Here is a 27708-nt window from a genome sequence, read left to right as displayed (position 1 = left end):
AATACAAGAATGAACTCTGTATTTCACATACTTACAACTGTAAGCCTACTTTTGCCTCACCCTGTACAATTAATTTTTGTATATCAACCTTATGCTTTGAACACTGCATGCAACTTGTTTATTGCATCTACTAGTTTTTAGTGGATTCCTTTGCTCTTTTTATCTGCAAGGTCAAATTTGTCTTTAAATAAAGAATTTTATTTCTTTATTTCCAGGATGTATGCCCTTTGTAGCTTTCTAGCCTGATTGTGCTGCTGGAATCTACAGGACAGCGTTGAACGGGAGTTGGTGAGTAGACAGCCTTGTCTTTTGCCTGGGCTTAGCGGGAGAGCATTCAGTCTTTCAGCAGCTACATAGATGCTCTGTATTTCGTTGAGAAGATTCTCTCCTATTCCTTGTTTGATCAGCTTTCTTTCTTTTAGCATGAAAGAGTATTGGAATTTTCAGATTTTTTTTTAATCTATTGAGATGATCATGTAGTTTTTGTTGATTATTTTATTATGTAATGTATTACATGCATTGATATTCAGATGTTAAACCAGCCTTGCCATCCTAGGATAAATCTCACTTCCTTATGATGTATAATCCTACTTAAACGTTTCTGGGTTCAGTTTGCTAGTATTTTGTTGAGGATCTTTGTGTCTATATTCATGAGGGATATCCATCCTTTGACTATAAAATTATTTGTGTCTATATTTAAAGTACATTTCTTATATACAGCATATACTTGGGTCATGCTTTTTTATCCAGTCTTAACAATCTCTGCCTTTTAATTGGCATATTTAAAGCATTTATACTTAATGTGATTATTGACATAGTTAGGTTTAAATGTATCATTTTGCTATTTCCTATTCATCCCACCTGTTTTTGTGTTCCACCTGCTTTATAATCTTGCTATTTGTTTACTGTTCATCTCAGTTCTTCTTTGCCCCTCCCTTTTTCTGCTTTCTGTTACATTAAGAATCTTTTCCTATAATTCCATCTGATCAACCTTTTAGCTTATTAGTTAAACCCCTGTTTTCTTATTTAGTGGTTGCTTTACGGTTTACAATGCATATCTTCAGCTTTGCAGACTGTTGTAAATACATTGCTGTGCACAGATGCTGGCTGAGGTCGCCCACCGGTGTGGCAGGCTTTGGAGAGGTCGTCAGGGAAATGCTAGGGGGCTGAACAGTATTCGCAAGGTTAATGGAGAGTCAGAAATGGCACCTGCCAGCATCAGACCAGTTAGGTGGAAAGAGAGTAAAGCAGAGGGGGAAAGTGGCGCCCAGCAGCACTCTGGACTCTGGAGAAAGATCCCTGCCCCTCCAGCACATGTCCTAAAGTTGGTCCATGTATCTATCACCTTCATATATGACACGGGTGCTTTTCAAACCGCTGCCTGTGTCCCGGAACTCAGAAAGAGCACAACCTGGGTTTCCCACAGCCCTTTGGCTCTCTCAGAATAAGTCTTGCTGGTTTTCAAAGCCAGATGCTACAGAGCAGCGGTTCTCAACCTGTGGGTCGCGACCCCTTTGGGGGTCGAATGACCCTTCCACAGGGGTCGAATGACCCTTCCACAGGGGTCGCCTAAGACCATCGGAAAACACATATATAATTGCCGAACCGGTTTGGCTCAGTGGATGGAGCGTCAGCCTGCGGACTCAAGGGTCCCAGGTTCGATTCGGGTCAAGGGCGTGTACCTGGGTTGCGGGCACATCCCTACTGGGGGCTGTGCAGGAGGCAGCTGATCGATCTCTCTCATCGATGTTTCTAACTCTCTATCCCTCTCCCTTCTTCTCTGTAAAAGTTCAATAAAATATATTTTAAAAAAACCAAAAAAACAACAACACATGTATAATTACATATTGTTTTTGTGGTTAATCACTATGCTTTAATTATGTTCAATTTGTAACACTGAAAATACATCCTGCATATCAGATATTTACAATACGATTCATAACAGTAGCACATTACAGTTATGAAGTAGCAACGAAAATAATTTTATGGTTGGGGGTCACCACAACATGAGGAACTGTATTAAAGGGTCGCGGGACTAGGAAGGTTGAGAACCACTGCTCTGGAGGCTCCTCCTCCTGGTGCAGGTCCCCCAGGCTGAGGCTTGGACCCCTCGCTCTTGGTGGGGGACCTCTGTAGTTGTGATATCCCTCCCACTTGTGAGCCACCACACGGGGAATGGGGGTTAGGGTGGGTCCTGCCTAGACCGAGTCTCTGCCCCTCCTACCTGTCTCAGTGTGGCCTTTTCTTTACATCCGTAGTTGTGGGAAACCTGTTCTGCTAGTCCTCAGGTTGCTCTCTGAGATGGCTGTTCTGTGTGTAGTTGTAGTTTTGGTGTCAATGAGAGAAGGTGAGCTCAGGATCTTCCTAGTTTGCCATCTCGAACCCAAAAGCCAGGGGGAGTCTTGTTCTTGAATGCCAGGTTAGCTTGTCCATGAAATGTGCCTTGTGATTGGTGCACTGTTCCTACAACAAATGTGTCTCCTTATACAGTCTTACATTTCTGGTAAACTTAACAGACCCCCTTTATTTTCAACATCTCTTATTTGTGACTTAGATAGCATTGCATGTATGTGTTACAGTGTTTAAGGTATATTTTTCTGCTAGTGTAATTCTAAGCACTAAGCTAACTCATAAAGTATGAAATTATTTATTTATTGGCCCCCATTATAAGGTCTTTGGGTTACCAAAAGAATTGATTTGGAGCAAGTGAATTTTTTTTTACACTTTTTTATGAAGGCCATTTTATGTTCAAATTTTGCTTGGACATCAATTTAGATATATGAGGCTAAAGAGAAAATGGAGAGTGGGGATTTTTTTTCACATTTAACATTGAGGTTGTTCAATTCCATTTTTATTAACGTATAAGGAGCCCAGGTTATAAAAATTACAAATAGGAACAAAAAAATCTACCTTCCTCTGAATATTTGAACATCTTAGAAAGACAGATAATTTGATTTATTTGGTGATACCTAATGACATGAAGCATGATTATTTTAACTTGTTTTCTTTTCTACCAACAGATTAATATTAAAGTTGGAAGCGTGCATCTTTTGCTGGATATTGGAAATTGAGTGTAATGGCAACAGAATTTATAAAGAGTTGCTGTAGGGGATGTTTCTATGGTGAAACAGAAAAGCACAACGGTGAGTTTCGTTTTATGACTTCAACAAACATTTATTTAATGTCCCCTTACTTGTGGCATTTTGTAATATAAAAATAAATGAGACATATTTCCTAACTGCATGAGGGAGGCAGAAACATAAATATAAGGCACGCTAGGTAAGTATTAAAATACCTGGGGCATAGTGGGGAGAGATGAATTCAACCCAGGAGGCACCCTGGGACAATCCCACAAAGAAGGTGGCATTTGGTGTGGAAATATGAGGAGGATGTTAGCAAGCTGAGTGGGAAGAAGGAAGTAAGGGAGAGGAGGATTGGACATGAGTATTACAGGTGGATTAACTCTGGGTGTCCCTTACCTCCCCATCTAACTCCCTCATTTTAGGAATTATATATCGTTCTATCGAACAAAGTAGGTCAGAGAAGCTAGCACAAGGAGAGTTGCTATCATGTTAGGGTCAGTGTATATTTTATTTTGTGATTTGGTGAAGATTTTTGTAGACTTAGAGACTTAAAAGTAGGTTTTTCAGAATTGCTTTATGTATTCAAGACTGATGTAACCATTAGTATTGACAAGAAGAATTGCTTTGTTGAGAGTAGTTTTAAATGACTAGATTTCACTTGAAAGTATTGTGCAATTAACTTCAAAATAAACTTGTTTTTCCTTGTATGAACTCTTGTGGGAATGAGTCTTTAAAGCCTCCTTTCACCATTACGATGTTAATAGACTTTGGCGGTAGTGTATTAATTGCTCGAATATTGGCTGGACAGAATTAATGTAGAGGCCAGAAGTGCTTGATAGGACCCAAGAGTGGTTTATGGATCAGCCGTTTCTTCTGAAATGATTGGATAAATACCAAAGCATGCTAGGTTTAGATTTTTATATATAAGTCTGAGTACATATTTGTGATTTTTTTTTCTTTTCTTTTTCCCTTCTCTTCTATGCAGTTTCTGTGGAAGCTAAAACAGCAGTCTCAAGTAGTCAAAATACTGCCATCTGTGTCCCTCCCTTGACTTCTGTTTGTGTAAAGCCTCAGGTTGGCTGTACTGAGGATTATTTACTTTCCAAGTTACCATCTGATGGCAAACAAGTACCATTTGTGGTGCCCAAGTTTAAGTTATCTTACATTCAGCCCAGGACGCAAGGAACTCCTTCACATCTAGAAGAACTTGAAGGTAAACAAGAAAATGCCGGGGTTTAAAAATCAGCATGTAGCCTTTCAACGCTGTTATCGCTCTATTTAACATAAAGGTGTATCTTTTATACACAAATTTTACATTTCGCTTTTTGTGTTTTGCTCTTTCTGTAGAGGAACTTAATGTATAGTATTTTTGAAAGCTCTCATTATGAAATCTGACCATAAGACCGTCAGACCAACCGACTCGCACATGCGCTATACATATAAAGCTCTCGCTGGCACCAATCGCATGTGACCGACCGTCTGGTACATATGATGCACACTGGCAATTTAAAAATAAACGTTGACTCGCGCATGCACAATACATATTAAAATATTTTGTATTTTAATTTTATAATACTATATTATATATACTATTTTGACATGTAATTTTTTGCAGTAACATAATTTCCGCACGAATCTTCCTTCTAATTAATTTCCTTTCAATGTGCACAAATCCGTGCACCGGGCCACTATTATAATTATAATCAGTTATCCTTCATACGTGTAGAAAGAAAAAATAGAGGAATTACTCTGGATTTGATTAGTAAATAGAGGAAACATTCTGTCTACTGTTTTCTAAAGCTTGGTGTAAAGAGAAATAAAGAAGCAATGAAGTAGTCTTTCTTTCTTTCCTCACCATGATGCTCCCCAGTCTATAAGTACACTTGCCAGTCTAAATAGCTGCTTGAATGAAGTAGGTTCATTGGCTTGAATTTTGGCTGATATTGTAGAGGTCAATGGACTAATGAAGAGGAAACAACATGTAACTCTTGTATTTTAAAAATAATTTGTTCTAGTGGATTGAAACAGTCACAATGATTATTTTTTCTCAGAATTTTATTATGAAAAGTTTCAAACATACAGAAAGAATTTGAAAGAAAAATTGAAATAATTTAGTGGTAAATACCTCTACATATCTATCATATAGATTTTTACATTTTACTGTACTTCCTTTCACATGTATTCATCTATTCATTTCTCTGTGCGTTATTAATACTTTCTTGTGGAGGAGGATGCATGTCGGAGTAAATTTAAGCATTTATATAATTTACTAGAGTTCAGCATCTGTTTAGTCTTCTTCTTTCAACATAAACTTTACATGCAGTGAGCTGCCCAAGTTTTAAGTGTGTAATTTTTGAGTTTGAAAAATGCATATACTAGTGTAATAAAAACTATCAAGACCTAGAATATTTCTTCAAATATTTTTTTCTGTCCCTTTTTCTCTTCTTCTGGGTTTCCAATTACACATATGTAGGACTCTTTGATATCGTTTTATGTGTTTCTGAGACTTCTTTTTTCCCCCAGATCTTTTTTTTCTCTTTCTGGTCTTAAGATTGGATAATATTGATCTATCTTCAAGTTATTTGTCTCTTTCCTTTGTTATCTCCATTCAGTTGTTAAGCCTATCCACTGAATTTTCTGTTTTAGACATATATTTTTCATTACTTTGAGCCATTTTCCTTTATATTTTTGAACTTCACCATGTTTGTCTAAAAATTCTGACATTGAGGTCATCTAGGTTTGAATTCGGTGTATTGTCTTTTTGCTTGAGAATGGGTCATATTCTCCCGTTTCTTTGTGTTTGGTAACTTTGGATTGTATTCCGGATGTTGGATATTATATTTTAGGGACTCAAATCTGTTATATTACTCAGAGGGTTATTTTTTTTCCTTTCTTTTCTTTTTTTTTCAGCAGGCAATTAACTTGGTTGGATTCTGCAACTTGGTAGTGGCAGCTCTTACCTCAGCTTAGTTTTATTGTCCTTAGCTGGAGTCTGTCCCACACATGTGTGGTGCAAGGATCAGCCAGGTATTTGAGCAGACTTTATTCACATAATCTGGGGTTTTCTCCTTTCCAAGATTCCCACCTTACTTTCTAGCTGCTGCGATTGCTCTGAACTTTGCCTTCTGGTTCTTCAGGCCAGAAAGACTGAATTTTCTATTGGAGTTTTACCCGCCCTGCTCAGTGCCAACTTTGGCCTGCCCTTAGGCTAAAAGTTATTAAAAACAGGTAACTAATTTTGTACTGTTCTCTTTTTTTCCAACAGTCAAATCCTGTCCAGAATCTGCATTGCTTTTATTTATGCTCCAGTGCCTTTGGGTTTTGGTGTAGAGTTTAGTGTTATCTATAAGCGAATAAGGTCTAGTAGGAGTGATTTTTTTTTTTTAAGAAACAAGGAAAGATGAACCTTATGTCTTATTTTTCATATATCTCTAAAAAATAGTTTTTAAAAGCTCTGGCTCACAGGATACCATGATTTATTGACTTTTCTCTTTCTCTCATACCTGTTTAACAACATTGGGATTAAGCCATGTAAACAGTCTTGCAATTTATTTTATTCACATCATCTGTTATGAACATGTTTTCATATTCATTACTTTTTAATGACTTTATAGTATTAAATTATATGGATGTACCACAATTTCTAAATTATCTATTCTTAGACATTTAAAGTATTTTATGTGGGGGGGGTTCATAATCAGAAAATAAGTAAGAAATACCTACCTGGCAATATGTGGTCATTTTTCTTTTTCATTGTATCGTTAATAAATATTACTTTTTTAGCTGACTGAGTCAGAAATTGGCTTATATTAGATTATAGGCTCACGGAGGATGTGGTGAAGCCATCTGATTTTTAGCATATTGGAGAGAGAATTACTTTATATAACTAAAGTCAGGAAAGTCTTCTTGGTACCTAATTATAGAAGTAAAATATGTGTAAGCTGTATGTGCAAATGCATGTGTGAGTGATGGGCTGACATGGAGATTTTGAGAAGAAGATAGAGCAGACCAGTATCAGTTGTGACTTAAATTATGTTTCACATATTTGAAATTTGTTTTGTCGCATTACTTGCTAATGAGTCTGATCACAGCTGTAGACTCCTGCTTTGATAGCAGACAGATCTATCATTAAAGTTTTACTGTGCTGGCTTTATCACCTACCTACCTAGCCATCCAGAGGATACATTTTGAATTAATGTTGAAATTTCAAATAGGGCTTTTGAGATGTGTTGGCAATTATGCAACTTTACAACAGTGTGGTTCTGTAAATTGAGAGAAGTTCCTCTTGAACTTAAAAACTGCTATCACTGGGTACTGTTTGAGGGGAAAATTGGAATTCTGTAGTGGCTTACTTATAAAGGAAAAATGAAATCAGAATATTCCTTTTTAGGTATAGCCTATAAAGGCAGTGAGTCATACTCTTGACAGTGCTATTCTTGTTACCATAGACGTTTGTATTGTTTATGTGTTGAATGAGTCAAGTGTTAGCTCATAGGGGTGCACACTCTTTAGGCTCTCTGGCATCATAGCTCCCTCCTGGCACCCCTCTGACCATGGGCTGTGCTTGGATTGTATACATAGTTTTTTTGAAACAGGATGAGGATAGAATCTCACCTCATAACCTCATATTTTCTTTTTCTTTTCTGAACTCAATGTCAAGCTACCTGCTTTATTGTTTAGCTTAATTCAGAAAAGACTACTTTATACTGTGGGTTCTGTTTTAAATGGAACAAAAAGAATGAAAACTTGGTGATGATTTAAACATTTAAAAAACTTTATGTGTATATATTATTTCCAATGTGATTATAAGCTTTGAAGAAAATTTGATCTAAATATAAAACACATGTAGAAAAAAGGAACAAAGAAATCCATCGCGCAGTGATTTATTACACAGCAAATCCTGTGTATAGTCACCACTCAAGTAAAGAGAGTAAAGCCAGCAACCCCAAAGCTTCCATCTTTCCCTTTTCAGTCACTTCAGAGTAATCAGTATCGCTTTTTTGCTTTTCTTACTTTTTACCACCTAAGTACATATTCCTAAATGTTACGGCTTCGTTTTTTGTATGTTTTCTGACCTTTATGTAAATGAAATAACATATTCAGTATATATTCTTTTGTTTGTGGGTTCTTTCAGTCAGCATTATGTTTGTGAAATTTACTCAGATTGTTGTTAGTAAGCTTCAGTTTGTTTTCATATCTGTACAGAGCGTGTATTTATCTATTGTTTTCTAATGGTGAGATACAGAAGTGTTCCTGTATAGCATACTATAAGGCAACAGTCGCCAACCTTTTGGACCTCCCAGGCCACCAGTGGTCTGCAGATCACCAATTGGCGACCATGCATAAGATATTTTTATGTATCAAGTATATACTGCAGTTCATCTATTTTTACTGTTGATGGGCATTTGAGTTTTTTTCCCAGTTTTTGGTTATTGTGTATAATGATGCTTATGAACATTCTTGTACTTGTCTCGTGGTACACATGTACAAGCATTTCAGTGGTGTATATGTCCCAGAATGGCATGTTGGGGTTGTAGGTTAGAAATATCGTTAGCTTGAGTAGAAGTTAGCAAACTTTTCCACAGTGATTATATCAATTTACATTTTCTTCAGCAGAGTATGATCATTCACATTGCTCTGCTTTCTTGCCAACACTTGCTATTGTCAGATTTTTAATTTTAACCATTCTGGTGAGCATGTAGTGGTATCTTATTAGAGTTTTAATTTCCCTCATGGTCAGTGAGATTGAGCACCAGATCATATTTATTGGCTATTTGAATAGACTCTCTTCTGAAATGTCTGCTTAAGTCTTAAGCTAATTTACATATAGGCTTGCTTGTCTTTTTCTTATTGATTTGTGGGAGTTCCTCATAAATTCTGGATATAAGCACTTTGTTAGTTATATTTTTGCACATATCTTCTCCCCTCTGTGGGTTACCTCTTTACTCTCTTAAATAGTCTTTGGAAATGGAAGATTTGGAAAATTTCAAATTTAATATAGTTGAGTTTATTAAAAACTTGTAATGATTAAGGCTATATTCCCTTTAAGAAGTGCTACTCTGCCCTAAGGCTAGGAAGACTTTCTGATAAATGTACTTAATGTAGAAGTTTTATTGGTTTGCCTTTAACATTATTTTAGAGCCACAGTCCACAAGGAATTAATTTTTGTGAATATATTTAGTTGGGATGAAGGTTGTTGTTGTTTTCTCTGTATCAATATTCAGTTGTCTTATCCCTTTTAGTGAAAAGTGCCAATGCCACACTGATTATAAATCAAGTTTCCATAAAACGGGTGTCTCTTTTTGGGCCTTCTATTCTGTTCCATTGATCTTATCGTTGGTGCCAGTATTCCTTTCTTAACACACAGTAGGGCTAATCTTTCAATCTTGTGTTTTTAAAGATTACCTTTTTTATTATTTTTGGTCCTTTATGTTTCAATATAAATATTTCCTATCCGTTTTGCAATTTGATTTCTAACTTTATTGCATTGGTGTTAGAGAACATACTCTTCATGATTCAGTTCTTTATAATTTGTTGAGACTGGCTCTGTGTATCTCAGCATATGGTCAGTTTCTTTTTTTTATTTAATAAAGTTTTATTTTTCAAAATGTACAGTTTGTTCGTGCCTCTTCTCCAGCGGTTGGGGCATCCCACCCTTGGTGTTTGCAGTGTAAGTTATCTGAGCTCTGTGCTTTGAAGTCAGTTTAATAAGTCCCTGGCCAAGGAAGCTCTCTCTACCTTCAGTCTCTCAGCGACCACAGCTGGGCTTATAAGCTTCTCGTTGGGAACTTCCTTACAGAGTTTGTCATGTGGTGCTTTGTCAAACAAGACCAGGTTATTGAGCTTGTTCCAGACTTTGCCTTTGGACCACGACTTCTTTTTGGCCTTGCCCCCACATTTGTTCGCTGGGTCTTTGTCTTTCTTAGCTGACTTTCTGGCATCCTTCTTCTTCTTGTCATTCTTGGGCAGAATAGCGAACTCGAAGAGCAGCTGCTACCACTGATGTCCTGATAAGATGTCAGACCAAGCCCTGACTGGTGGCCTCAGTGGTTAGAGCATCGGCCTGCACACTGAAGAGTCAATTCCTGGTCAAGGGAGTGAACCTGGGTTGCAGAGTCAATCCCCCCGCCCCCATCAGGGTGGGTGGGGGAGGCAGTCAATCGATGTGCCTCTTTCACATTGATGCTTCTCTCTCTCTCTCTCTCTCTCTCTCTCTCTCTCTCTCTCTCTCTCTCCCCCCTCCATTCCACTCTCTCTAAAAAACAATGGAAAAACAATGAGGATTAACAACAACAACAAAAAGATGCCAGACAGAAATGAACTTGTGGTCCGTTTTTATAAATGTTGTGGTCTTCGTGAAAAGAGCACATTTCTCAAAAGAGATCATCTTTTTACTTAAAAGATGTGCTTTGTGTAAGTAGAAAAATAAAAGGAAACTCCAGTCACAAAATACAGAATTGTCCACAACCTTTTGGAATAGTGTGCTTAGGGGCAAAGAAAAATGTCAAAAATTTACCAGACTGTCTTGAGAGCAGGGTTCATGGCTGGTCCCTGGCAGGATACTCCACACACTTAGAGCTCAGTAAAAGTGTGCTTATTTTTTTAGATATCAAACACATGCGAGTTAATATTACTCGAAACAAATTTTTTTCCTTTTGCCTTGAATGCACCAGCTGTTGGCTAGTAACTCCAAGCAAAGGACGTCATAAAACTTTAGGAACATTTGCTTTCAGGATCGGCCAGAGCATCTTTTGGGGATCGAAAGGCAGAACTTTCCGGCTCCTCCCACCCTGGATCCAGCTATGACGTGTACAACCCGTTCTATATGTATCAGCACATTTCCCCAGATCTGAGTCGGCGCTTTCCCCCTACTGCAGAAGTGACAAGACTGTATGGATCAGGTTTGAAATTTTTTGTGTTTTTTTTTTCCCCTCCTTGTAGTTCTTTCTTTTTTCTCAGAGTTCAGCTTTTTATTGAACGTGTTACAAGAGAGGTTTAGTCAAAAAGACCAAAGCCCATCAGACTCCCAGATCCTTCTTTCTTTCCTCCCACTTTCTCCTCCTCAGCTGGGGCAGCCGTGCTGGCTCTCTGTGTTTCTCTTTTAGCAAATGTACAAGTCAGATTAAACCAGAGACCCTGGAAGAGATGATTCTTATTACGGAAAACAATTTACAAATAAGGGGAAAGCAGGCTTCAGAAGTGCCGAGATAAGCATCCTGACCTCTTTGTGGCATTACATCTAATATACAAATGGAAAGACTAAGTTGTATGTGGTAGTGAGTTCTAAATTCCATTTGATTTGTCCTTTTTTGAAAAAAAAAGTTTTGTTTACAGATTATTTTGATATATTTTATATATCATCTATCCATTCATAAATGTTCCTTTTCTGCTCTATTTAATAAAAATGATATATTTAGAAACATGATAGGTTTACAGATGTAAACAAATAAAATAGAAAATGCCTAAGTGATATTTAGAACTTTCTTAGTTTCATATTTGAAACTGCATCAGTTATAGTCTATCCTGTACATATCTAATTCACAAATTTCTCACTGTTCTTCAGGTCATATATCTGTCTCCACATTGAATTCAGGCACTAAAAATAAAGCAGAAATATTTAAGTACTTTTCAGTACTGTGCTAGAATACACATTAGTATGCAGAGTTCTATTCTTCGAGGATCTTACAGTTCAGGAGGGAAACTAGCAATATAGGATCACCTAGGATTTGGTGTTGATTTTTTTTAAAAAAGTGCTCATTAAATAGTTGACTTGCATTTAGCGCAGAGGACTTACCTCTTTGATTATTCTTATGAGATGAAGAATTGAGGAATGTAGCGAAAATAATGAATTTTCCCTGCTTGATATTTGATGTGGATGTAAAAATGTATTGTTTGATTTTTATTAGTTTTTGTTTCAAACAAAGTAAAAAAATTGAAAAATTTTTAAAAATTTTGTTAGGTTTTATCTCGTAAGTAGATTTGCATATAATATTCATGATATATTCCTAAAAAGATTTAATTCATTGTAATTAAATAGAATTTCTTCTTTTTTACTATAAGTAATTTACTTACGTCTTTTTGTAGTTTGTGATTTAAGGACCAACAAACTCCCTGGTTCCCCCGGGCTAAGCAAGTCTATGTTTGATCTTACAAGTTCATCTCAGAAGTTCATGCAGGTAAATTATTTATATAAATTTAATTATATCCGATAATTTATTTTCAAGCTAAAATTTCAAAAGTGTGTAAATTACATTAGGAACAACATGCTTTGCATCTTATGTAGATATATCTATTCTCATACCTCTTAGGAAAACACTTGATATTTCCCATGTGCATTATTTTAGCTTTCAAGTGAATAAAAAAGGCAGTAGTTTCTATTTGTTTTTTTATGTGTCTCATATCTCTCATTGATAAGCACTCAGATACTTGGAATTTAAAATGGTATATATTTAAAAGTGCTTATTGATTTTACTTTCTTTAATGAACATAACTAGTTAATAAAAAGTAGTATTACTATTGAGATGTAGAACTTTAATTATTCAGTAATATTAAAATACTGACCTATGTTTCAAATAGAATTGACAAATTTTTGACATTTAAAAATGTTTCTTTTCTTAATACAAGTGAACTGTGATTATTATTTAAAACTTAGAAAGTAGACTTAAGCAAAGTAAAAAGACAAATCACCTATATTCCTATAACTGAGTAAAAACACTGTGCAAATACTGTTTTTACATATTTGTGGACTTTTTTCACATGAACATATATACATATATTTTATTAAAATGAAGTGTATTCTAAATAATCTCAGTTGAATTAAATTTTTGCAAACTTAATTCTTTGTAGCACCAGCTCTTTAGCATGCGTTGGAATTGTGTAGAGAGCTTGTTAAAATACAGAATGCCAGGCTTCACCCCCAGAGCTTTCCATTTAGTAGCTCTGCAGTGAGTTTGTATTTCTAATAGTTTCCCAGGTGATGCTGTACCTCTCGGTCCAGAGGGACCATGCTGGAATAAATGTTGCTTTACAGGTTGTTAAGTAGCAGGGCACTTGCAAATATACTCAGATTTTTATTAGTACCTTTAAATCTGAAACATAGCCATAATCTCTTCATCCTTATTACCAAACCAAACCAAACAGCAAAGGCTTTTCCATATATTTTCTAGTAAGATATGTGAGATTTTCCTGATAGCACACACAGAAATCTTTTCTATCTAAAAGTGGGAAATTCCGATCAGTAACTGTCAAAATGGTTAGCATGCATTTTGGTAGTAGGGTAGGTATTATTTCAGACTCCTTCAAGTTTGACATGCAGTTTCTGACTAAAGAACTCTATTTGTAGAGACATGATTCACTGTCCAGTGTGCCAAGCAGCTCTTCATCGAGGAAAAATTCTCAGGGGAGCAACAGAAGCTTGGGTAAGGAATAAAGTACCCTATTTTTATATTCTTAAGGGAATTATTTCTACCCAATAGTAATTTGAAAGTATACATGACACAGTAAGAGAAACTCTAGATAATCTATGTATATAAAAGCCTAAGCGACCGTTAAGACCGAACAACTGGAACGACTGGTTGACTGGTCGCTATGACCCGCTCTGACCACCAGGGGGCAGATGCTCAATGCAGGAGCTGCCCCCTGGTGGTCAGTGCGCTCCTGCAGCGGGAACGTAGCTAAGCCAGAAGCTGGGCTCACGGCTGGCGAGCGCAGCTGCGGTGTTGGGAGCCTCTCCTGCCTCCACGCTGCAGCAGGCGCAGCAGGGCCAGGATGAAAGGCCCCGGCTGGGGCTCCTTCCTGGCTGCCTGCCGCTTTGGCACTGCTGCATCCCCCCAGGGGGCAGGCCAGGCTGAGGGACCCCACCCGTGCAGGAATCCGTGCACCGGGCCTCCAGTTATATATGTGTTGGCAGTGTTACCTGTGTATGAATACGCACATCAGATGGACTCTGTTTTAGTGTTCAGACATGAATACATCTTTTTAAAAGTGGAGCAGTTAAATGTCCATTGTTGGTTTGTTTTAAAGTATATTAGTAAGGAACTTGCTGAAGTATAGAGTATTAAGTCCATATTAATATTATTTGGGGAAAGCTTGTTTTAACTTAAATTTCTCAGGTTATAATTGGGTTAAGTTTTTAAGCCATGCATTACTTTTTTGTTTGTTTGTTAATCCTCACCCAAGGATATTTTTTTTCCCACTGATTTTTAGAGAGAGTAGAAGGACAGGAAGAAGGGGAAGAGAGAGAGGGAAGTAGGGAGAGAGAGAGGCATCCAGAAAGAAAGAGAGAGACACACACACACACACACACACATCAGTTGGTTGCCTCCCACACTAGCCCCTGACTGGGGCCCGGGGATCAAACCTGCAACCCTACGGGGCATGGGTGACACTCTAACCACTAACCCCCATGAGCCAGGGCCCATGTATTACTTTTTATAGTATATCTTCCCCCTAGCACTTCAGTAAAACATTAAAGGGTGATGTTTGTTGTATTAAATTGTCAACTTTAAAAAATAATTGTAGCATTTTTCTATTTTGTCTTTAAAATCGAACTGTATCAAAGCTTAATTGGGTTAGAAGGATTGCGTAGTATCTCAAACATCTTTGTCCTTTTACAATTCAGATACGATTACTCTGTCAGGAGATGAAAGAGATCTGGGGAGATTGAATGTGAAGGTGTTTTATAATTCTTCAGCAGAGCAAATCTGGATCACAGTATTACAGGTACATTATTAGAGTGCACACCAACTTTTCTTACAAAATTGAATATTTAGACAGTATAAGCATATATTATTGCTCTCTTCTGGGGAATGGGCCATTACATCTTTGGAATTTAGAGTTTTATAATATTTTGCAGAAAATAGTATATAACAAAGAACCTAAAGAAAATAAATTAGTAGGTATGGTGGAAGTATTTGATTTTTAATCTCAAAGAGATTGATGTGATATTGAGAACTTTAAATGTCAAATTATTTTAATGTAGCTGAAACAGGAGGTTTCAGTAAGTTTCCTTTTACAGTTTGTATCTAAAGTCATTAACTTGAAAAATACATAAAAATAATTGTATTGTGTCCTTTGTAAAATTCAAGCTGTATTTTTAATTTTTTTAGTGCAAAGATCTAAGTTGGCCCTCTAGTTATGGCGACACTCCTGCTATCTCTATAAAAGGAGTCCTAACATTGCCCAAACCAGTGCATTTCAAATCTTCAGCCAAGGAAGGCTCCAATGTAAGTGGCTGTTTGTGTTTGAATTTCTTTTTATGTTTTTCTCATGTTTGTCACCTTAAATCATGTAAGGAATTGGAATTAAAAAAGTGTTTTATTTTAGGAAAACTACAAATTATGTACCCCCTGCTTTTTAATGACAATTTTGAGCCTTACTAGTAAAAGTACTTGATACTTCATTGTCCAAATATTAAGGTGCATTTAAAAAGAAAATTTTAATCACTAAAATACATAGAAGATGAACAATATATAAGAAAACTCTTTATATTTCTCTTATGAAAGGAAAATAATGTCTAGTTTTTCATCCTCTCCCCCCATATGGCTTTGAGAAATAAGTGTATTATTGCAATTGATTTCTTTTAAATCCTTTCCCTCTATGAGGCGGAGAGTGGGGGTGTAGTAGGCTCTAGATTTCCCATTTTCTTATCTTCATCTTTGTCGTTGGGGAGGAGTGGAAAGGTTAGTGTTTTCCATGCAAATGAAAGTTATCTTCTACAAAAACATCATTTAAAAATAAGGTAATTCAGATGTCTGATAAACATGAAATTACATATTGCTTTCTCTTTATTTTCTGTCCTTTTTGTTTATTAAAAGTAGAAAAAAAATTTTTTTTAAATATATTTTATTGATTTTTCACAGAGAGGAAGGGAGAGAGACAGAGAGCCAGAAACATCGATGAGAGAGAAACATCGATCAGTTGCCTCCTGCACACCTCCCACTGGGGATGTGCCCGCAACCCAGGTACATGCCCTTGACCGGAATCGAACCTGGGACCCTTCAGTCCGCAGGCCGACGCTCTATCCACTGAGCCAAACCGGTTTCGGCTAGAAAAAATTTTACAAGTATTCTAGAACATAAAACTTTCTGAAAGTTATTTTAATGACAATACACATCAAAACCTTAAGTTATGTATACTTTTTAATATGGTTATTCTACTTGGAATCTGTTCCATAGAAATAATCTAATATATATGTAAAATACATATACAGGGTGGGGCAAAAATAGGTTTACAGTTGTTCATATGGAAAAAGACACGTGGACTACGATTATTACAATAGCTTTATTAACTCAAAAGCATGTCACAATGGCACAGTGCACTTGAGTACAATCTTGTAAGTGCTCAAATTGCCAACCTTCATTATTTACACACTAGAGGCCTGGTGCACAAAAATTCGTGCACTCAGGGGGGTCCCTCATCCCAGCCTGCATCCTCTCACAGTCTGGGACCCCTCGGGGGATGTCCACCTGCTGGCTTAGGCCCGCTCCCCAAGGGATCGGACCTAAGCTGGCAATCAGACATCCCTCTGGCAGCCTGGGAGTCCTCAGGGGATGTCCAACTGACTACTTAGTCCCGCTCCCAGGGAGCAGGCCTAAGCTGCAATAGGATATCCTTAGCGCTGCTGAGGAGGCGGGAGAGGCTCCCGCCACTGCCGCTGCACTCAAAGCTGTCAGCCCAGCTTGTGGCTGAGTGGAGCTCCTGCATTGAGCATCTGCCCCCTGATGGTCAGTGCATGTCATAGTGACCTGTCGTTCCCAGTGGTTCTGCTGTTAGGGTCAATTTGCATATTACCCTTTTATTATATAGGATTCTTGTAGTCTACTTGCTATACTCAAGCATACTTTGGCACAGAGTTCTTTATTGTCATCTATTTTTTGACATGCTTCTCCATCATTGCCTAAAAGATAAAGCATAATAAAAGATTTGAAATAATAATAAGAAAAAAAAATGATACAAATAAATAATAGAATAATCTAGAATAATAAAAGGGTAATATGCTAATTAGACTGGACGTCCTTTCGGACAAAGCCGGGGCCAGAGGGAAGCCCAGGTCCCGGGTACCTGCCAGTGGCCGGAGCAAAGCCCAGGTCCCGGGTGCCAGAGGGAAGCCGGTGCCAGCAGCCGGGGAAAGGAAGGCCTACTCTTGCATGAATTTCGTGCATCGGTCCTCTAGTTAATAAATAATAGAATAAATCCTGTTTCATGTACTCACAGCTGTAAACCTACTTTTGCCAATCCTGTGTGTGTGTGTATGTGTGTGTGTATGTGTGTGTGTATGTATGTGTGTGTATGTGTGTGTATGTATGTGTGTATGTATATGTGTGTGTATGTATGTATGTGTATGTGTGTATATGTGTGTATGTATGTGTGTGTATGTGTGTGTATGTGTGTGTATGTGGTGTATGTATGTGTGTGTGTGTGTGTGTGTGTGTGTGTGTGTGTAGTATCCATAGTGGAAAAGTTGGAAACAATCTAAATGTCTCATAGGGGGAATGATTGAGAAAACTCATGGAATACCACATGTATTAGTTTCCTAGGGTTTTGGGTTAGAACAACAGAAATTGACCTCTCACAGTTTTGGAGGAAGTCTGGTCTCAAGACTTCAGCAGCAGTGGTTCCTTTCCTGAGGGAAGATCTGTGCCATGCCTCTCCTAGTTCTGGGGATGGCCAGCAATCCCTGGCATTCCTGACCTTCACTCTGATCTCAGCATCCATCTGCACATGGCATTCTCCCTGTCTCTCTGTGTCTTCTCAGTGTCATAGGATACCAGTCTCTCTACTCCAATACGACCTCATCTTAACTTCACTAATTACATCCTCAGGGTCACATTCTGAGTCACATTCAGGGTTAGGACCTCAACATATTTTTTGGGGGGGACACAATTCAAACCATAGCACCATGTGATAGGATACTAGAAAGCAATGTTTAGGAAGAGTTTTTAAGGATATGGGGAAATGTTCTTAATAAGTGAGAAGGCAGAAATCAAAAGTGATATATATGTAGTAGGATATTTCTTTATGAAAATATAGATTATAGGACGTCTAAATGGAAATGTCTTATCTCTGGCTATAATTCTGACACTTACTTGTTTCACCTTTTAATTTTCAAGTAAAACAAAGTAAACTTAGCAAAAGTTAGGGGGGAAAAGAAAGCTTAAGTGGTTCGGAGGTTCTCAAGAAACACAATTCTGACTACACAAACATAAAAATTACAATGAAAGAGAAAAATTGAGCACGATATATAAAATATATTGTTAGTTGCCCAGATACCTTGCCTTTTCAAAAGGAAAAAAAACCCTCCTTTTTAAAAAGGATGCATTAAAAATGGAAAGAAGGGAGTGTGTAGTCTAGTGTCAAGAAAATGTTAGCCCATGGTAAGACAAGGTTTAAAAATATTGAAAGTAAGTGGGAGGCAATCAACCGAAGACCTTGTATGCATATATGCATAACCCATGGACAACAGTGCACTTGAGTACAATCTTGTATTTGAATTGGTGAGGGCCTGGGGTGAGGGTTGGGAATGGGCTGGATGGGGTAGATGGGGGACATATGTAATAGGTAATACTCTCAACAATAAAAATTTAAAAATATATATTAAAAGTAACATTTGAAATTGTTTCAAGCATGGAAAACACGGGCTTGCGGCATAGGTAGATGCTTATGTGAGAAGGTAGAACTTAATACGTTTTTCTTTGTCTTCTCTGTTAAGGAGATTGATTTTCAGATTGGAAAGAGTGGAACAAACGTTACCAAAAGAGAAATTGGATCCCAATAGGTGGGAAGAACATTAGACAAACAATCGCTCCCTTAAAGAAATAATTCAAGTCTTGTAATGTGAACAAGTTAGATTTTGGGTACCGAGAGAGCTCACCTGAGATTCTTACACCACTCTTATTTGCTGTGGAAGAATTGTAAATAGCTGAAAAGCTGCCCCAGAACCAAGATGAAAAACAACCTCATTTTCAAAAAGGGGAAAAGCTATATATATTCTGGTATGCTTGGTGTTGATAGTGACCTGAATTCCTGACTAAGTAATTAAAAGGATGATTTGGGAAAATGAAGAAAGGCAGTAGCTAGGATAAATTCTGGAAAAACAAGTCATGGTCATTCTCATTTTTGTTTGCATTAAAAAGTATTTTTTTATTGTAAAAAATCAAATCTACCTTTCCTAGATTAAAATATATTATTTTTATTTATTTTGTGTTGGCATATCACCCTTTTTTCAGTCCTTTTATTTATATACTTTATATTTTCTTTTTAGACAATTGAGTTTATGGAAACTTTTGTGTTTGCTATTAAACTCCAAAGTCTGCAAAGTGTAAGGCTTGTATTTAAGGTTCAAACCCAGACTCCCAGGAAGAAGACCATTGGTGAATGCTCGCTGTCACTCAGAACTCTTAGCACACAGGAAATGGATTACTCTTTGGATATAGCACCACCTTCAAAAATTCCTGTAAGTGATAATAATGTATAAATAACCCTAAAGTATGAGTAACTTTAAATTATCAATTAATTTTATAAGAAGTTTTTTTAGTAGCTGATAACTTAAGAAAAGCAGGAAAGAATCATAAACTGTAAGCTCAGTCAGAGATTGCCTTCAGATCGATTGGGAAAGTTGTTTGTAATCCTGAGTAAGCTATATAGCTGTTCATAAATTGGGCAGAAACAAGGTTCTTACAGCTGGTATTTTTGGTAAAGAACTTGATTATCTTTGAAACTTGACATTCGCTTCTCTCAACTAGCCAGCTGAACACTTAGAGCAGCGGTTCTCAACCTGTGGGTTGCGACCCCTTTGGGGGTCGAATGACCCTTTCACAGGGGTCGCCTAAGACCATCGGAAAACACATATGTAATTACATATTGTTTTTGTGATTAATCACTATGCTTTAATTATGTTTAATTTGTAACAATGAAATTGGGGGTCACCACAATATGAGGAACTGTATTAAAGGGTCGCGGCATTAGGAAGGTTGAGAACCACTGACTTAGAGTGTTTAGAAATCCCTAAATATTTAATTATATAGTTTCTATGTCAGCATAACATTTATAGAAATCAGCCAAAAGCTTTGATAAGGTCAAACCTTATATGATTTTAAATTTATGTAAGTTTTATATTTCACCTACTTTTCAAAAATATTTATGTTGGCTTAAAGTGGTTCTGAACCTGGGTACGCATTAGAATCACCTAGGGAGGTTTAAAAACATGCCCACACCTAAACCAACTAAATCAGAATATTTGGGGGGGTGGGGCCGGAGGCATCTGTATTTCTTTATCCTGTGTCTGTTATTTTCTGTTCCACCCCAATGTGTTTTTATAGCATTTATTACAACTAAGAATTATTTAAGCTACTTGTTTTAAACAAAACAAGGCTTGAGTTTTCATCTGTTTTCTTTATAATTTGCAGTGCTCTGAGCAACAGCCTGTCATGTTCTTTGCATTGAATATTTGTATGTAGATAGATATGAAAGAATAAATGACGAATGGAATAGTGCACAATTAGATTATTGTGTTCAAATATGTTTAAATACATTTGTTTTATAGCTGTGATAGGAGTTCATTGCTTGCATCTTTGAAACTAGCTTAGTAGACAGTAATCTGAACCCTAGGTTATAGAAGGCACAGATATTCAACTAGACAATTCATATATTAAAAGCTCAATTAGTGAGGCTAGGAGAGTACACCAGACTCAGCAAAGGTATTTTCTGGGGAATTGAGACATTAGACTCTTACCTGCCTTGGAGAATCTGGATGAACGATTGTGGTTCAGTTTCTACCAAATGATGTATCAGAGGTCATGTCAGCAAAGGTTTTATTTTATGTTTGGCTACAGATTTAGTTCATGTGAAAAGGTTTATTAATCCGATTTTATTCTGATTGAAAGCAAAAGCAGTACATTCACTTATTTATGAAAATCAGTGTTTCTTTTTGCCAAAATAGACAAGTTTTATCATCACTTTAGTCGTTTCACAGGGGAGTTTAACCTCTCAACAGTTGGGTTTATGCTTTTAAGTGATTCACATTTCACTGTTTATCTCTTGATTTCTTACGGCATGACCAGTTTCTTTTTATTTATTTTTGTTAATCCTCACCCGAGGATATTTTTTCCATTGATTTCTAGAGAGAAATGGGGGTTGTGGGGAGAGAGAGAAACATCAATATGAGAGAGACACACAGCGATTGGTTGCCTCCCAAGGCCTCCCAACCAGAGCCAGTGATAGAACCTGCAACCCAGGTAGATGCCCTTGCCTGGGAGTCAAACCCGTGGCCCTTTGGTGCGAGGGCTGAGCACCGCCGGCCAGGGCGTGGCATTACCAATTTTTAAAACACAGAATCATGTTTCAAGAAAATGCCCAAGATTCAGCCAATGGAATGTACATAGAAAGGCCCTTTTTAGTGAGCCAGGAGCCAATTATTGGGACTGCTGGGCGATGACCAAATAGAAATCTCATCATCAAGAGTCATTCAGCTGTGCGGTAGCTTTGTCGGAATTAATATCAGCAAAGACTTCTGTGTCTGTCTGTGCTGAGCCCTGTGAGATCTCCTAACGTTATGTTCTCGCTGCATTTCCATACTTACTTTTTTCAACATGTGAGGAGTAATGTTTTTGTGTTTGGACAACTTTATGTTTCTCTTTTTTCGCTCCAAGGATGTTGGAAGCCAGAGAAGTAGGCTGGGCCGTGTTCTGTTTCACAAACAAGTTACCAGCTTGATTCGGCTGTTAGTCAGCAATACTGAAGAGCACATTTTTTCTCTCCCCCTCTCCCCGTCTCCCCTTTTATTGTTTGCCTCAGGTTTTCTTTGACCTTTTCCTTATTATTTACTGCCTCGTAACTTTCACTAGCTCCCTTCCTGCCAGCGCTCTTCTCTGGCTCGCATCCAGACAGCAGAGTAATTCAGCTCCCAACCCACAAATCTTTTCAGTGTAGCAATCCGTTGTCTTCTGATTCTGCTAGCACCTACTCTGATTTCTACATGGAGAAAAAAAGAATGATGATTCTCATATATTACACTTCCAAATCATGGTTCATATGTTCTCAGAAAACCATTCAAATGACTGCATGTAAGTCTTTTGAACATATGCTTGCACTTTCGGTGGTTATTTCACTGACATTGTCTCTAGTAAAACTGCTTAGGGATTTAAGTTGCTTTTAATGTGAATTGCCTTTTGGTCTCCCTGACTTGGAAGAATCAGGATGTAGCTGTAACTTGCAGTTGCGGAATCCATGAAAGTGAATAGCTCATATGTACAGAACCCATGGCACTTACTTCTAAACCTTCTCGTATGACATATAAAAAGCAGTGATTTCAAGATTACTCATCTTAGCTCTTTCATTTTGAATTTTTGAAATATCCAAAAACTTTATTCTTAATTACCAAATGACACTTTTGTGATATGCAGGTGTGCCATGCAGAACTTGAGTTGGGGACTTGTTTTCAAGCAGTGAACAGCAGGATCCAGTTACAAATTCTTGAGGCACAGTGCCTTCCAAGCTCATCAACACCTCTGACTTTGAGTAAGTATATAGTATAAAGCGGAATCTAAAGACAATATTAGTAAAAGGTTGGTTTTCCCCTACATTTCCTACAGTGAAGATTAAAATTCTAGTAACTTTTATTATTTAACGTGAATACTTATCTTTTAACTTAGAATCACTTTATTGGATTTCAAATTTTAACCCTTGTGTCTACCTGAACCCACTGGTCTCTTGATTCTTATCCAGTTGTGACCTCTGCATTTGAGGCTATTCCTTAGTTGGCTCATTAGTTACTGTAGCTTGAGTGTCCAGAGGACTGCCAGATGTTTCACCAGCCCAGATGATTTGTCCTATGCAACCTTTGTTGGATACTCTGCTAATGAGAAACTTAATTTTTAAAAAACAAAAATGTCAAACACAACCCCTGAAACACCTTTTCCTCCCTGCCCTTTGGGCACAGCCAGGGATTCTGATACTTTGGGTGCGGAGGCCTGGTTCACATGGCCGCCCCTAGAGCTGGAGGTTGAGGTCAGTCCCACCTAAAGGGCTCAGAGTGGGGTAAGAGCACTCCTTGTTCCTACTAGAAGAAGAGGAAATATCCGAAGCAGACAGAAGTAATGGATGTCCACTGTAACTAGACTGAAAAATACAGCCAAGCACTCAACTCACGAAGCTAGAAAAACAGCAAACACAAAGGAAAGAAGGAAGGAATGAGAGCCAAAGTTGAAGTTGATAAATATTGAGGCAACAACAAAAGACATAAGTAATAAAACTGAAAGCTTTTTCTCTGAAAAGGTCATTAAAATTGACAAACCTATGGTAGGTTGGATCAAGCAACAAATAAAGAGAACGTAAACAAGGAGGAGAATATAATTTCAAATTCAGAACAGATTCAATGATAATAAGACAGTACCATGTATAATTACCGATTCATTTGAACATCTCTGTAAATTAAGTGATTTTCTAAGGAAAATTGTTCAAGACCCCCAAAGAAGAGTGAAAATCTGAATAAAACAATAACTGCTAGTATGTAAAGGTAGTTAAAGAACCTTTTCTAAAAGGTAATTAAAGAACCAAGATGATTTTACTGGCAGATTCTACTAGAAGATGTTTTCTGTTACGGCAATAGCTCATCAGACCTTGAAAAGTGGCTTCTTTATATTTTTTACAACAAAAGTTTAGGTACGTATCTTTATATGGTGTTTTAAATACAATTTTATATATCAAAATTTCTTATGTTTCAGGTTTTTTTGTGAAGGTGGCAATGTTCAGCTCAGGAGAGCTGATTTATAAGAAGAAGACACGCCTGCTGAAGGCCTCCAACGGGAGAGTGAAGTGGGGAGAGACTATGATTTTCCCACTTATACAGAATGAAAGGGAAATTGTTTTTCTCGTCAAGCTTTATAGTCGAAGCTCTGTAAGAAGAAGACACTTCGTGGGCCAGGTTAGTAGGAGTGTTTATCTTGAATTCTTGCCTTGCACTTTTCTGTGCATTTAAACAGTTGGTTAACAAAAGGAATATAGGATAAAATTGAAGTTTAATAGAGGACAATTCTTCTGCATCATAAATGAAAATTCAGTGTTGCCACAAAAATTAAATTTTATCAGACTGTTTGCTTTAATACAAGTAGTTGGAATTTCTGAGCAATCAGACTTATCTTAATATAAGACTTTTTTTCTAAATGAACTTTACATTTTTAAAGGGGGGGAGAATAAGTGTTTTTCTGAGCTTTTCAACTTTAAAAAGTATGAGATCGATGAGTTTTTCAGTAGTGCTTATTCCTTATGAAGAGAGAACACAATAATTAAATTTCTTAAGGCTTCAGATATCCAACTTTATTCTGTTTCATGTTCAACTTAATGCTTACCTCTGTCTGCTATTAACTGAATTATGTTAGATTTGAACTTGTAGAAAACATCAATTTTAATAGCGGTTGTGATATTATTTAGATAGTCAATATGGCTGTCTGGGTTAATCTATGTAAAAATTCTCAGTAACTTGTCTAAAACAACATAGCATTTGCCCGCTTGCCAATCCTATCGAAACTTGTCTTCTTTCATCCTTTTGTTCTTTACTCTGAGTGGATCAGTGGGAGCTGTCTATTGTGCTTTACCTTAATTATAATCATGTGATTCACATTTAAATTCCAAAATCTGTGTTATTGGTTTAAGCTTCCATTTGACAAGATGTGACTAGCAGTCTACAGGAAATCCTAAAATTATATGTAAATTTTCAAAGATTGGTATTAACTCTTTGATTTACTTCATATATTTTACCTACAGTATTTGTTTAAAAATTATAGTTTTGTTCTTCACTTTTTCTTATTCAAAAAGCTTAACCTCAAGAATTCATACAACTAGCATACTTCTCAAAGCCATAAGACCCATGAAGTGAACTCTGTTAAAGTTTTCCTGTATCATCCTCAACTACCCTGTATGAAGGGAATAGGAGATTTACTTGACAGATGATTTTCAGAAAACTTTTTTGGTAATTCTACTTTCTCGGTTGAGATTCTAGTTAAGAATAATAATTCTGGAAAGGTTCTTGCTGGCCCTCCATTCCCTGTAGCTTCTCCAGTAGTTTTGGGAGCCACCATGATGGAGTAGCCAAATGTGGCGTCAAGATCACCCACTCCCATATCAGCCAAAGCACTCTTACATTATCTGTTTTTATGTCAGGGTTGTTTGTAAGATTGTATGTGAAGGAAAGTTCTTCAGATCATGAAATTAAAGGGAAATGTTGAAAAACCAGTGGGTGACCTGCCCTAGTTTCTTTATTTAAAAGAATTAGAAACTGAGTCTCAGAGAAGTTCATTCCAAAGCAACAGCATTTGTTAGTGGTAGAGCTGCAGTGGGAATTCAGTTTTTTCTATCCTTGCCCACCTTACCTCCATGATAGGTAACCATGGTGCTATCCTGACTTTGCATAATGCTTTCCAGTTTTCCCAAATTCATCTCATCTATTATCTGAAGTTACATAAGTGAAGAGTACTGTTTACTGTGGATTATTATGAAATTGTTTACAGTGGATCAAGAATGACTAATGATTAGATTTCAATTAAAATTACAGTTTTATATAACATACACAGTGCTTGAAAATGCACATTCCTTATCCATCTAATTTAAATCCAGAATAGTCAGAGTTAACCTTTACAAAAAAATTTTTGAGTGATTGGGATCAGTTTTAAGTTGAGCTCCTAGATTTACTGAATAAGAAAGGATACTCATTATTTTGGAGAAAATGATTATGTAATATCTCACATTGAACTTTTAAATTGCATTGGATCATACAAAATAGTCCTCAGAGTGACTAAATAGGTTAAATGTTTTCACATTTAAGTTTCAAAGAGAGAAATAAAACTTTTGGAAAAGTGGAAAGATGTTTAATTGAAAATATGTAAACTAAATTTCCAATTGTCTTTCATCAATAAGAGGAATTAACTGAACTCATCGTTACTATGTTAAGCAAATGGTTGTATTGTTCCTTTACAGATTTGGATAAGTGAAGACAGTAATAACGTTGATGCAGCAAACCAGTGGAAAGAGACAATTACAAATCCAGAAAAGGTTGTTATCCAGTGGCACAGACTAAACCCATCCTGAAGACTTCACGTGTTACTTTGTGAAGAATTGGACATTCTTTTAGAAGACTTAAGATTTCAGTTTGCTACCAATGAGAAGAGGCAAATCAATATATTTCTCAAGTCTTCTATGGAGGTCATAATTATAGTATATAATGGATCTGTTAGAAAATTAAACTTGATAAAACATGGTATGAATTACATCAGGTATCCAAAGTAAAGGAAATGTTTAAGAACTGTGCCGAAATAGACAATAAAATAAAAGGGTTGTATTAATAGGGCAACTAAATAAATTATAAAACCAATGAGGATATCAACCATGGATAGTTACAGCCATATTATGTTTATAGGGTCTTTTTTAAGCTTTACCTAGATATTCAAAATCTACCAGGTCATCCTTGTTAGGACTATTAGGCATTTAGAAGACTTTACTTCTGACTGTTCCAGTGCTAATCATTACTGGTTATATCTTGACTTTATTGTTTACTTTTTGCTACATATTTTCTCCCAGAAAGCAAAAATGAATTGATCTGCTTCAGCTCCTGGGGAAAGTGTGTGCCCTGTGTTTATCACTCCTTATCCGTAAGGTATCACATTGCCAGTTTGTCTCCAAGAAACGTCAGATATAGACAACTACATTTTGGTAAGAATAATGAAAACACCAGAGGTTAAAGATTTATTGGAAACCCAGTATACACACATTTTGCTGTCTTTTTCTCTCTCTCAAATATTTTACTCCTTGTTTTATTAGGAGTTGAAATAAGATTATCATGCATATCGCCTGTCCTAATCAGCAGAATTAAATGAACTTTAATAGAAAATTCAGTATTTTATGATAATCACATCCTTGTTTTTAGCTTTTTTAAATATAAATTATTTGTTCTATAATTCACAATGTTCGAGTATTTTCCCATTTTTGAAATTACCATACCTGATAACACCATGTAGCAAATATTTTCTATTGCAGTGTCTCTCAGGTACTCATTAGAACTCAGTATGTGAATAATTTCATTTTAGTTGGCCATGCACACTGGCCCAAAAGAACAGCTCTTTGGAGAAATAAATAAGGCTTTCCTTGATCTTGGAAAATTTTATTTTATTTTTGCTAATGAGTAGACCAAGTGCTCTGTGTTCATGGTCTTTCATTTTTCTTTCTGTCTTACTTTGTCCCACACATGCCAAGAGATAGATGGTGATATTTTAGGCCAGAAGTATACTTTGCTATAGCTTAAGCATGCCCTCCTTATTCCAGTTCTTATGTTCTGTGTATCTTATTAAGATTTTCCCAAAGAAGCACTTATTCCTCGTATCCTAAGTATTACCTCGCCTCACACTGTAAGATGTACATACTTTACCTGCCCTTGCTCCTCCTGCTTAGAGTTTGCACAACAACAGTGGTGGTGTCAGGTCTCTCTGTGCATGTTAAAATATTTATGTTTTAGATTTGTGAAAAATGGCATAGTATTGATTAATACTCACAGGGACTTTTTAAAAAAAATTTATTTTATTGATTTTTTTACAGAGAGGAAGGGAGAAGGAGAGGGATAGAGAGTTAGAAACATCGATGA

General features: G+C 36.8%; 1 protein-coding gene and 1 pseudogene across 3 annotated transcripts; one reads left to right on the top strand and one right to left on the bottom strand.

Moving 5' to 3' along the window:
* Positions 1-230: 230 nt before the first annotated feature.
* Positions 231-27708, top strand: TC2N (tandem C2 domains, nuclear). Of its 3 annotated transcripts, none has more exons than XM_006103090.3 (12): positions 231-288; positions 3021-3143; positions 4069-4296; positions 10817-10984; positions 12168-12259; positions 13426-13501; positions 14704-14804; positions 15191-15307; positions 19345-19536; positions 22484-22598; positions 23804-24003; positions 26052-27706. In XM_006103090.3, the coding sequence occupies exons 2-12, from the start codon at positions 3077-3079 to the stop codon at positions 26160-26162; spliced, it is 1467 nt and encodes a 488-aa protein (XP_006103152.1). In that variant the 5' UTR covers positions 231-288; positions 3021-3076; the 3' UTR covers positions 26163-27706. The 3 variants fall into 3 exon arrangements, with proteins under 3 accessions (XP_006103152.1, XP_023600199.1, XP_023600200.1); XM_023744431.1 differs by lacking the exon at positions 26052-27706 and adding an exon at positions 24894-24964; XM_023744432.1 differs by lacking the exon at positions 231-288 and having other exon boundaries at positions 3035-3143; positions 26052-27708.
* Positions 9686-10625, bottom strand: LOC106694438 (annotated as a pseudogene).

This window comes from Myotis lucifugus, unplaced genomic scaffold (genome assembly GCF_000147115.1).
Source record: "Myotis lucifugus unplaced genomic scaffold, Myoluc2.0 scaffold_463, whole genome shotgun sequence".
Taxonomy (NCBI): Eukaryota; Metazoa; Chordata; class Mammalia; order Chiroptera; family Vespertilionidae; genus Myotis; species Myotis lucifugus.
The sequence above is the reverse complement of the archived record's forward strand: the minus strand, read 5'-3'. Positions and strand labels throughout refer to the sequence as shown.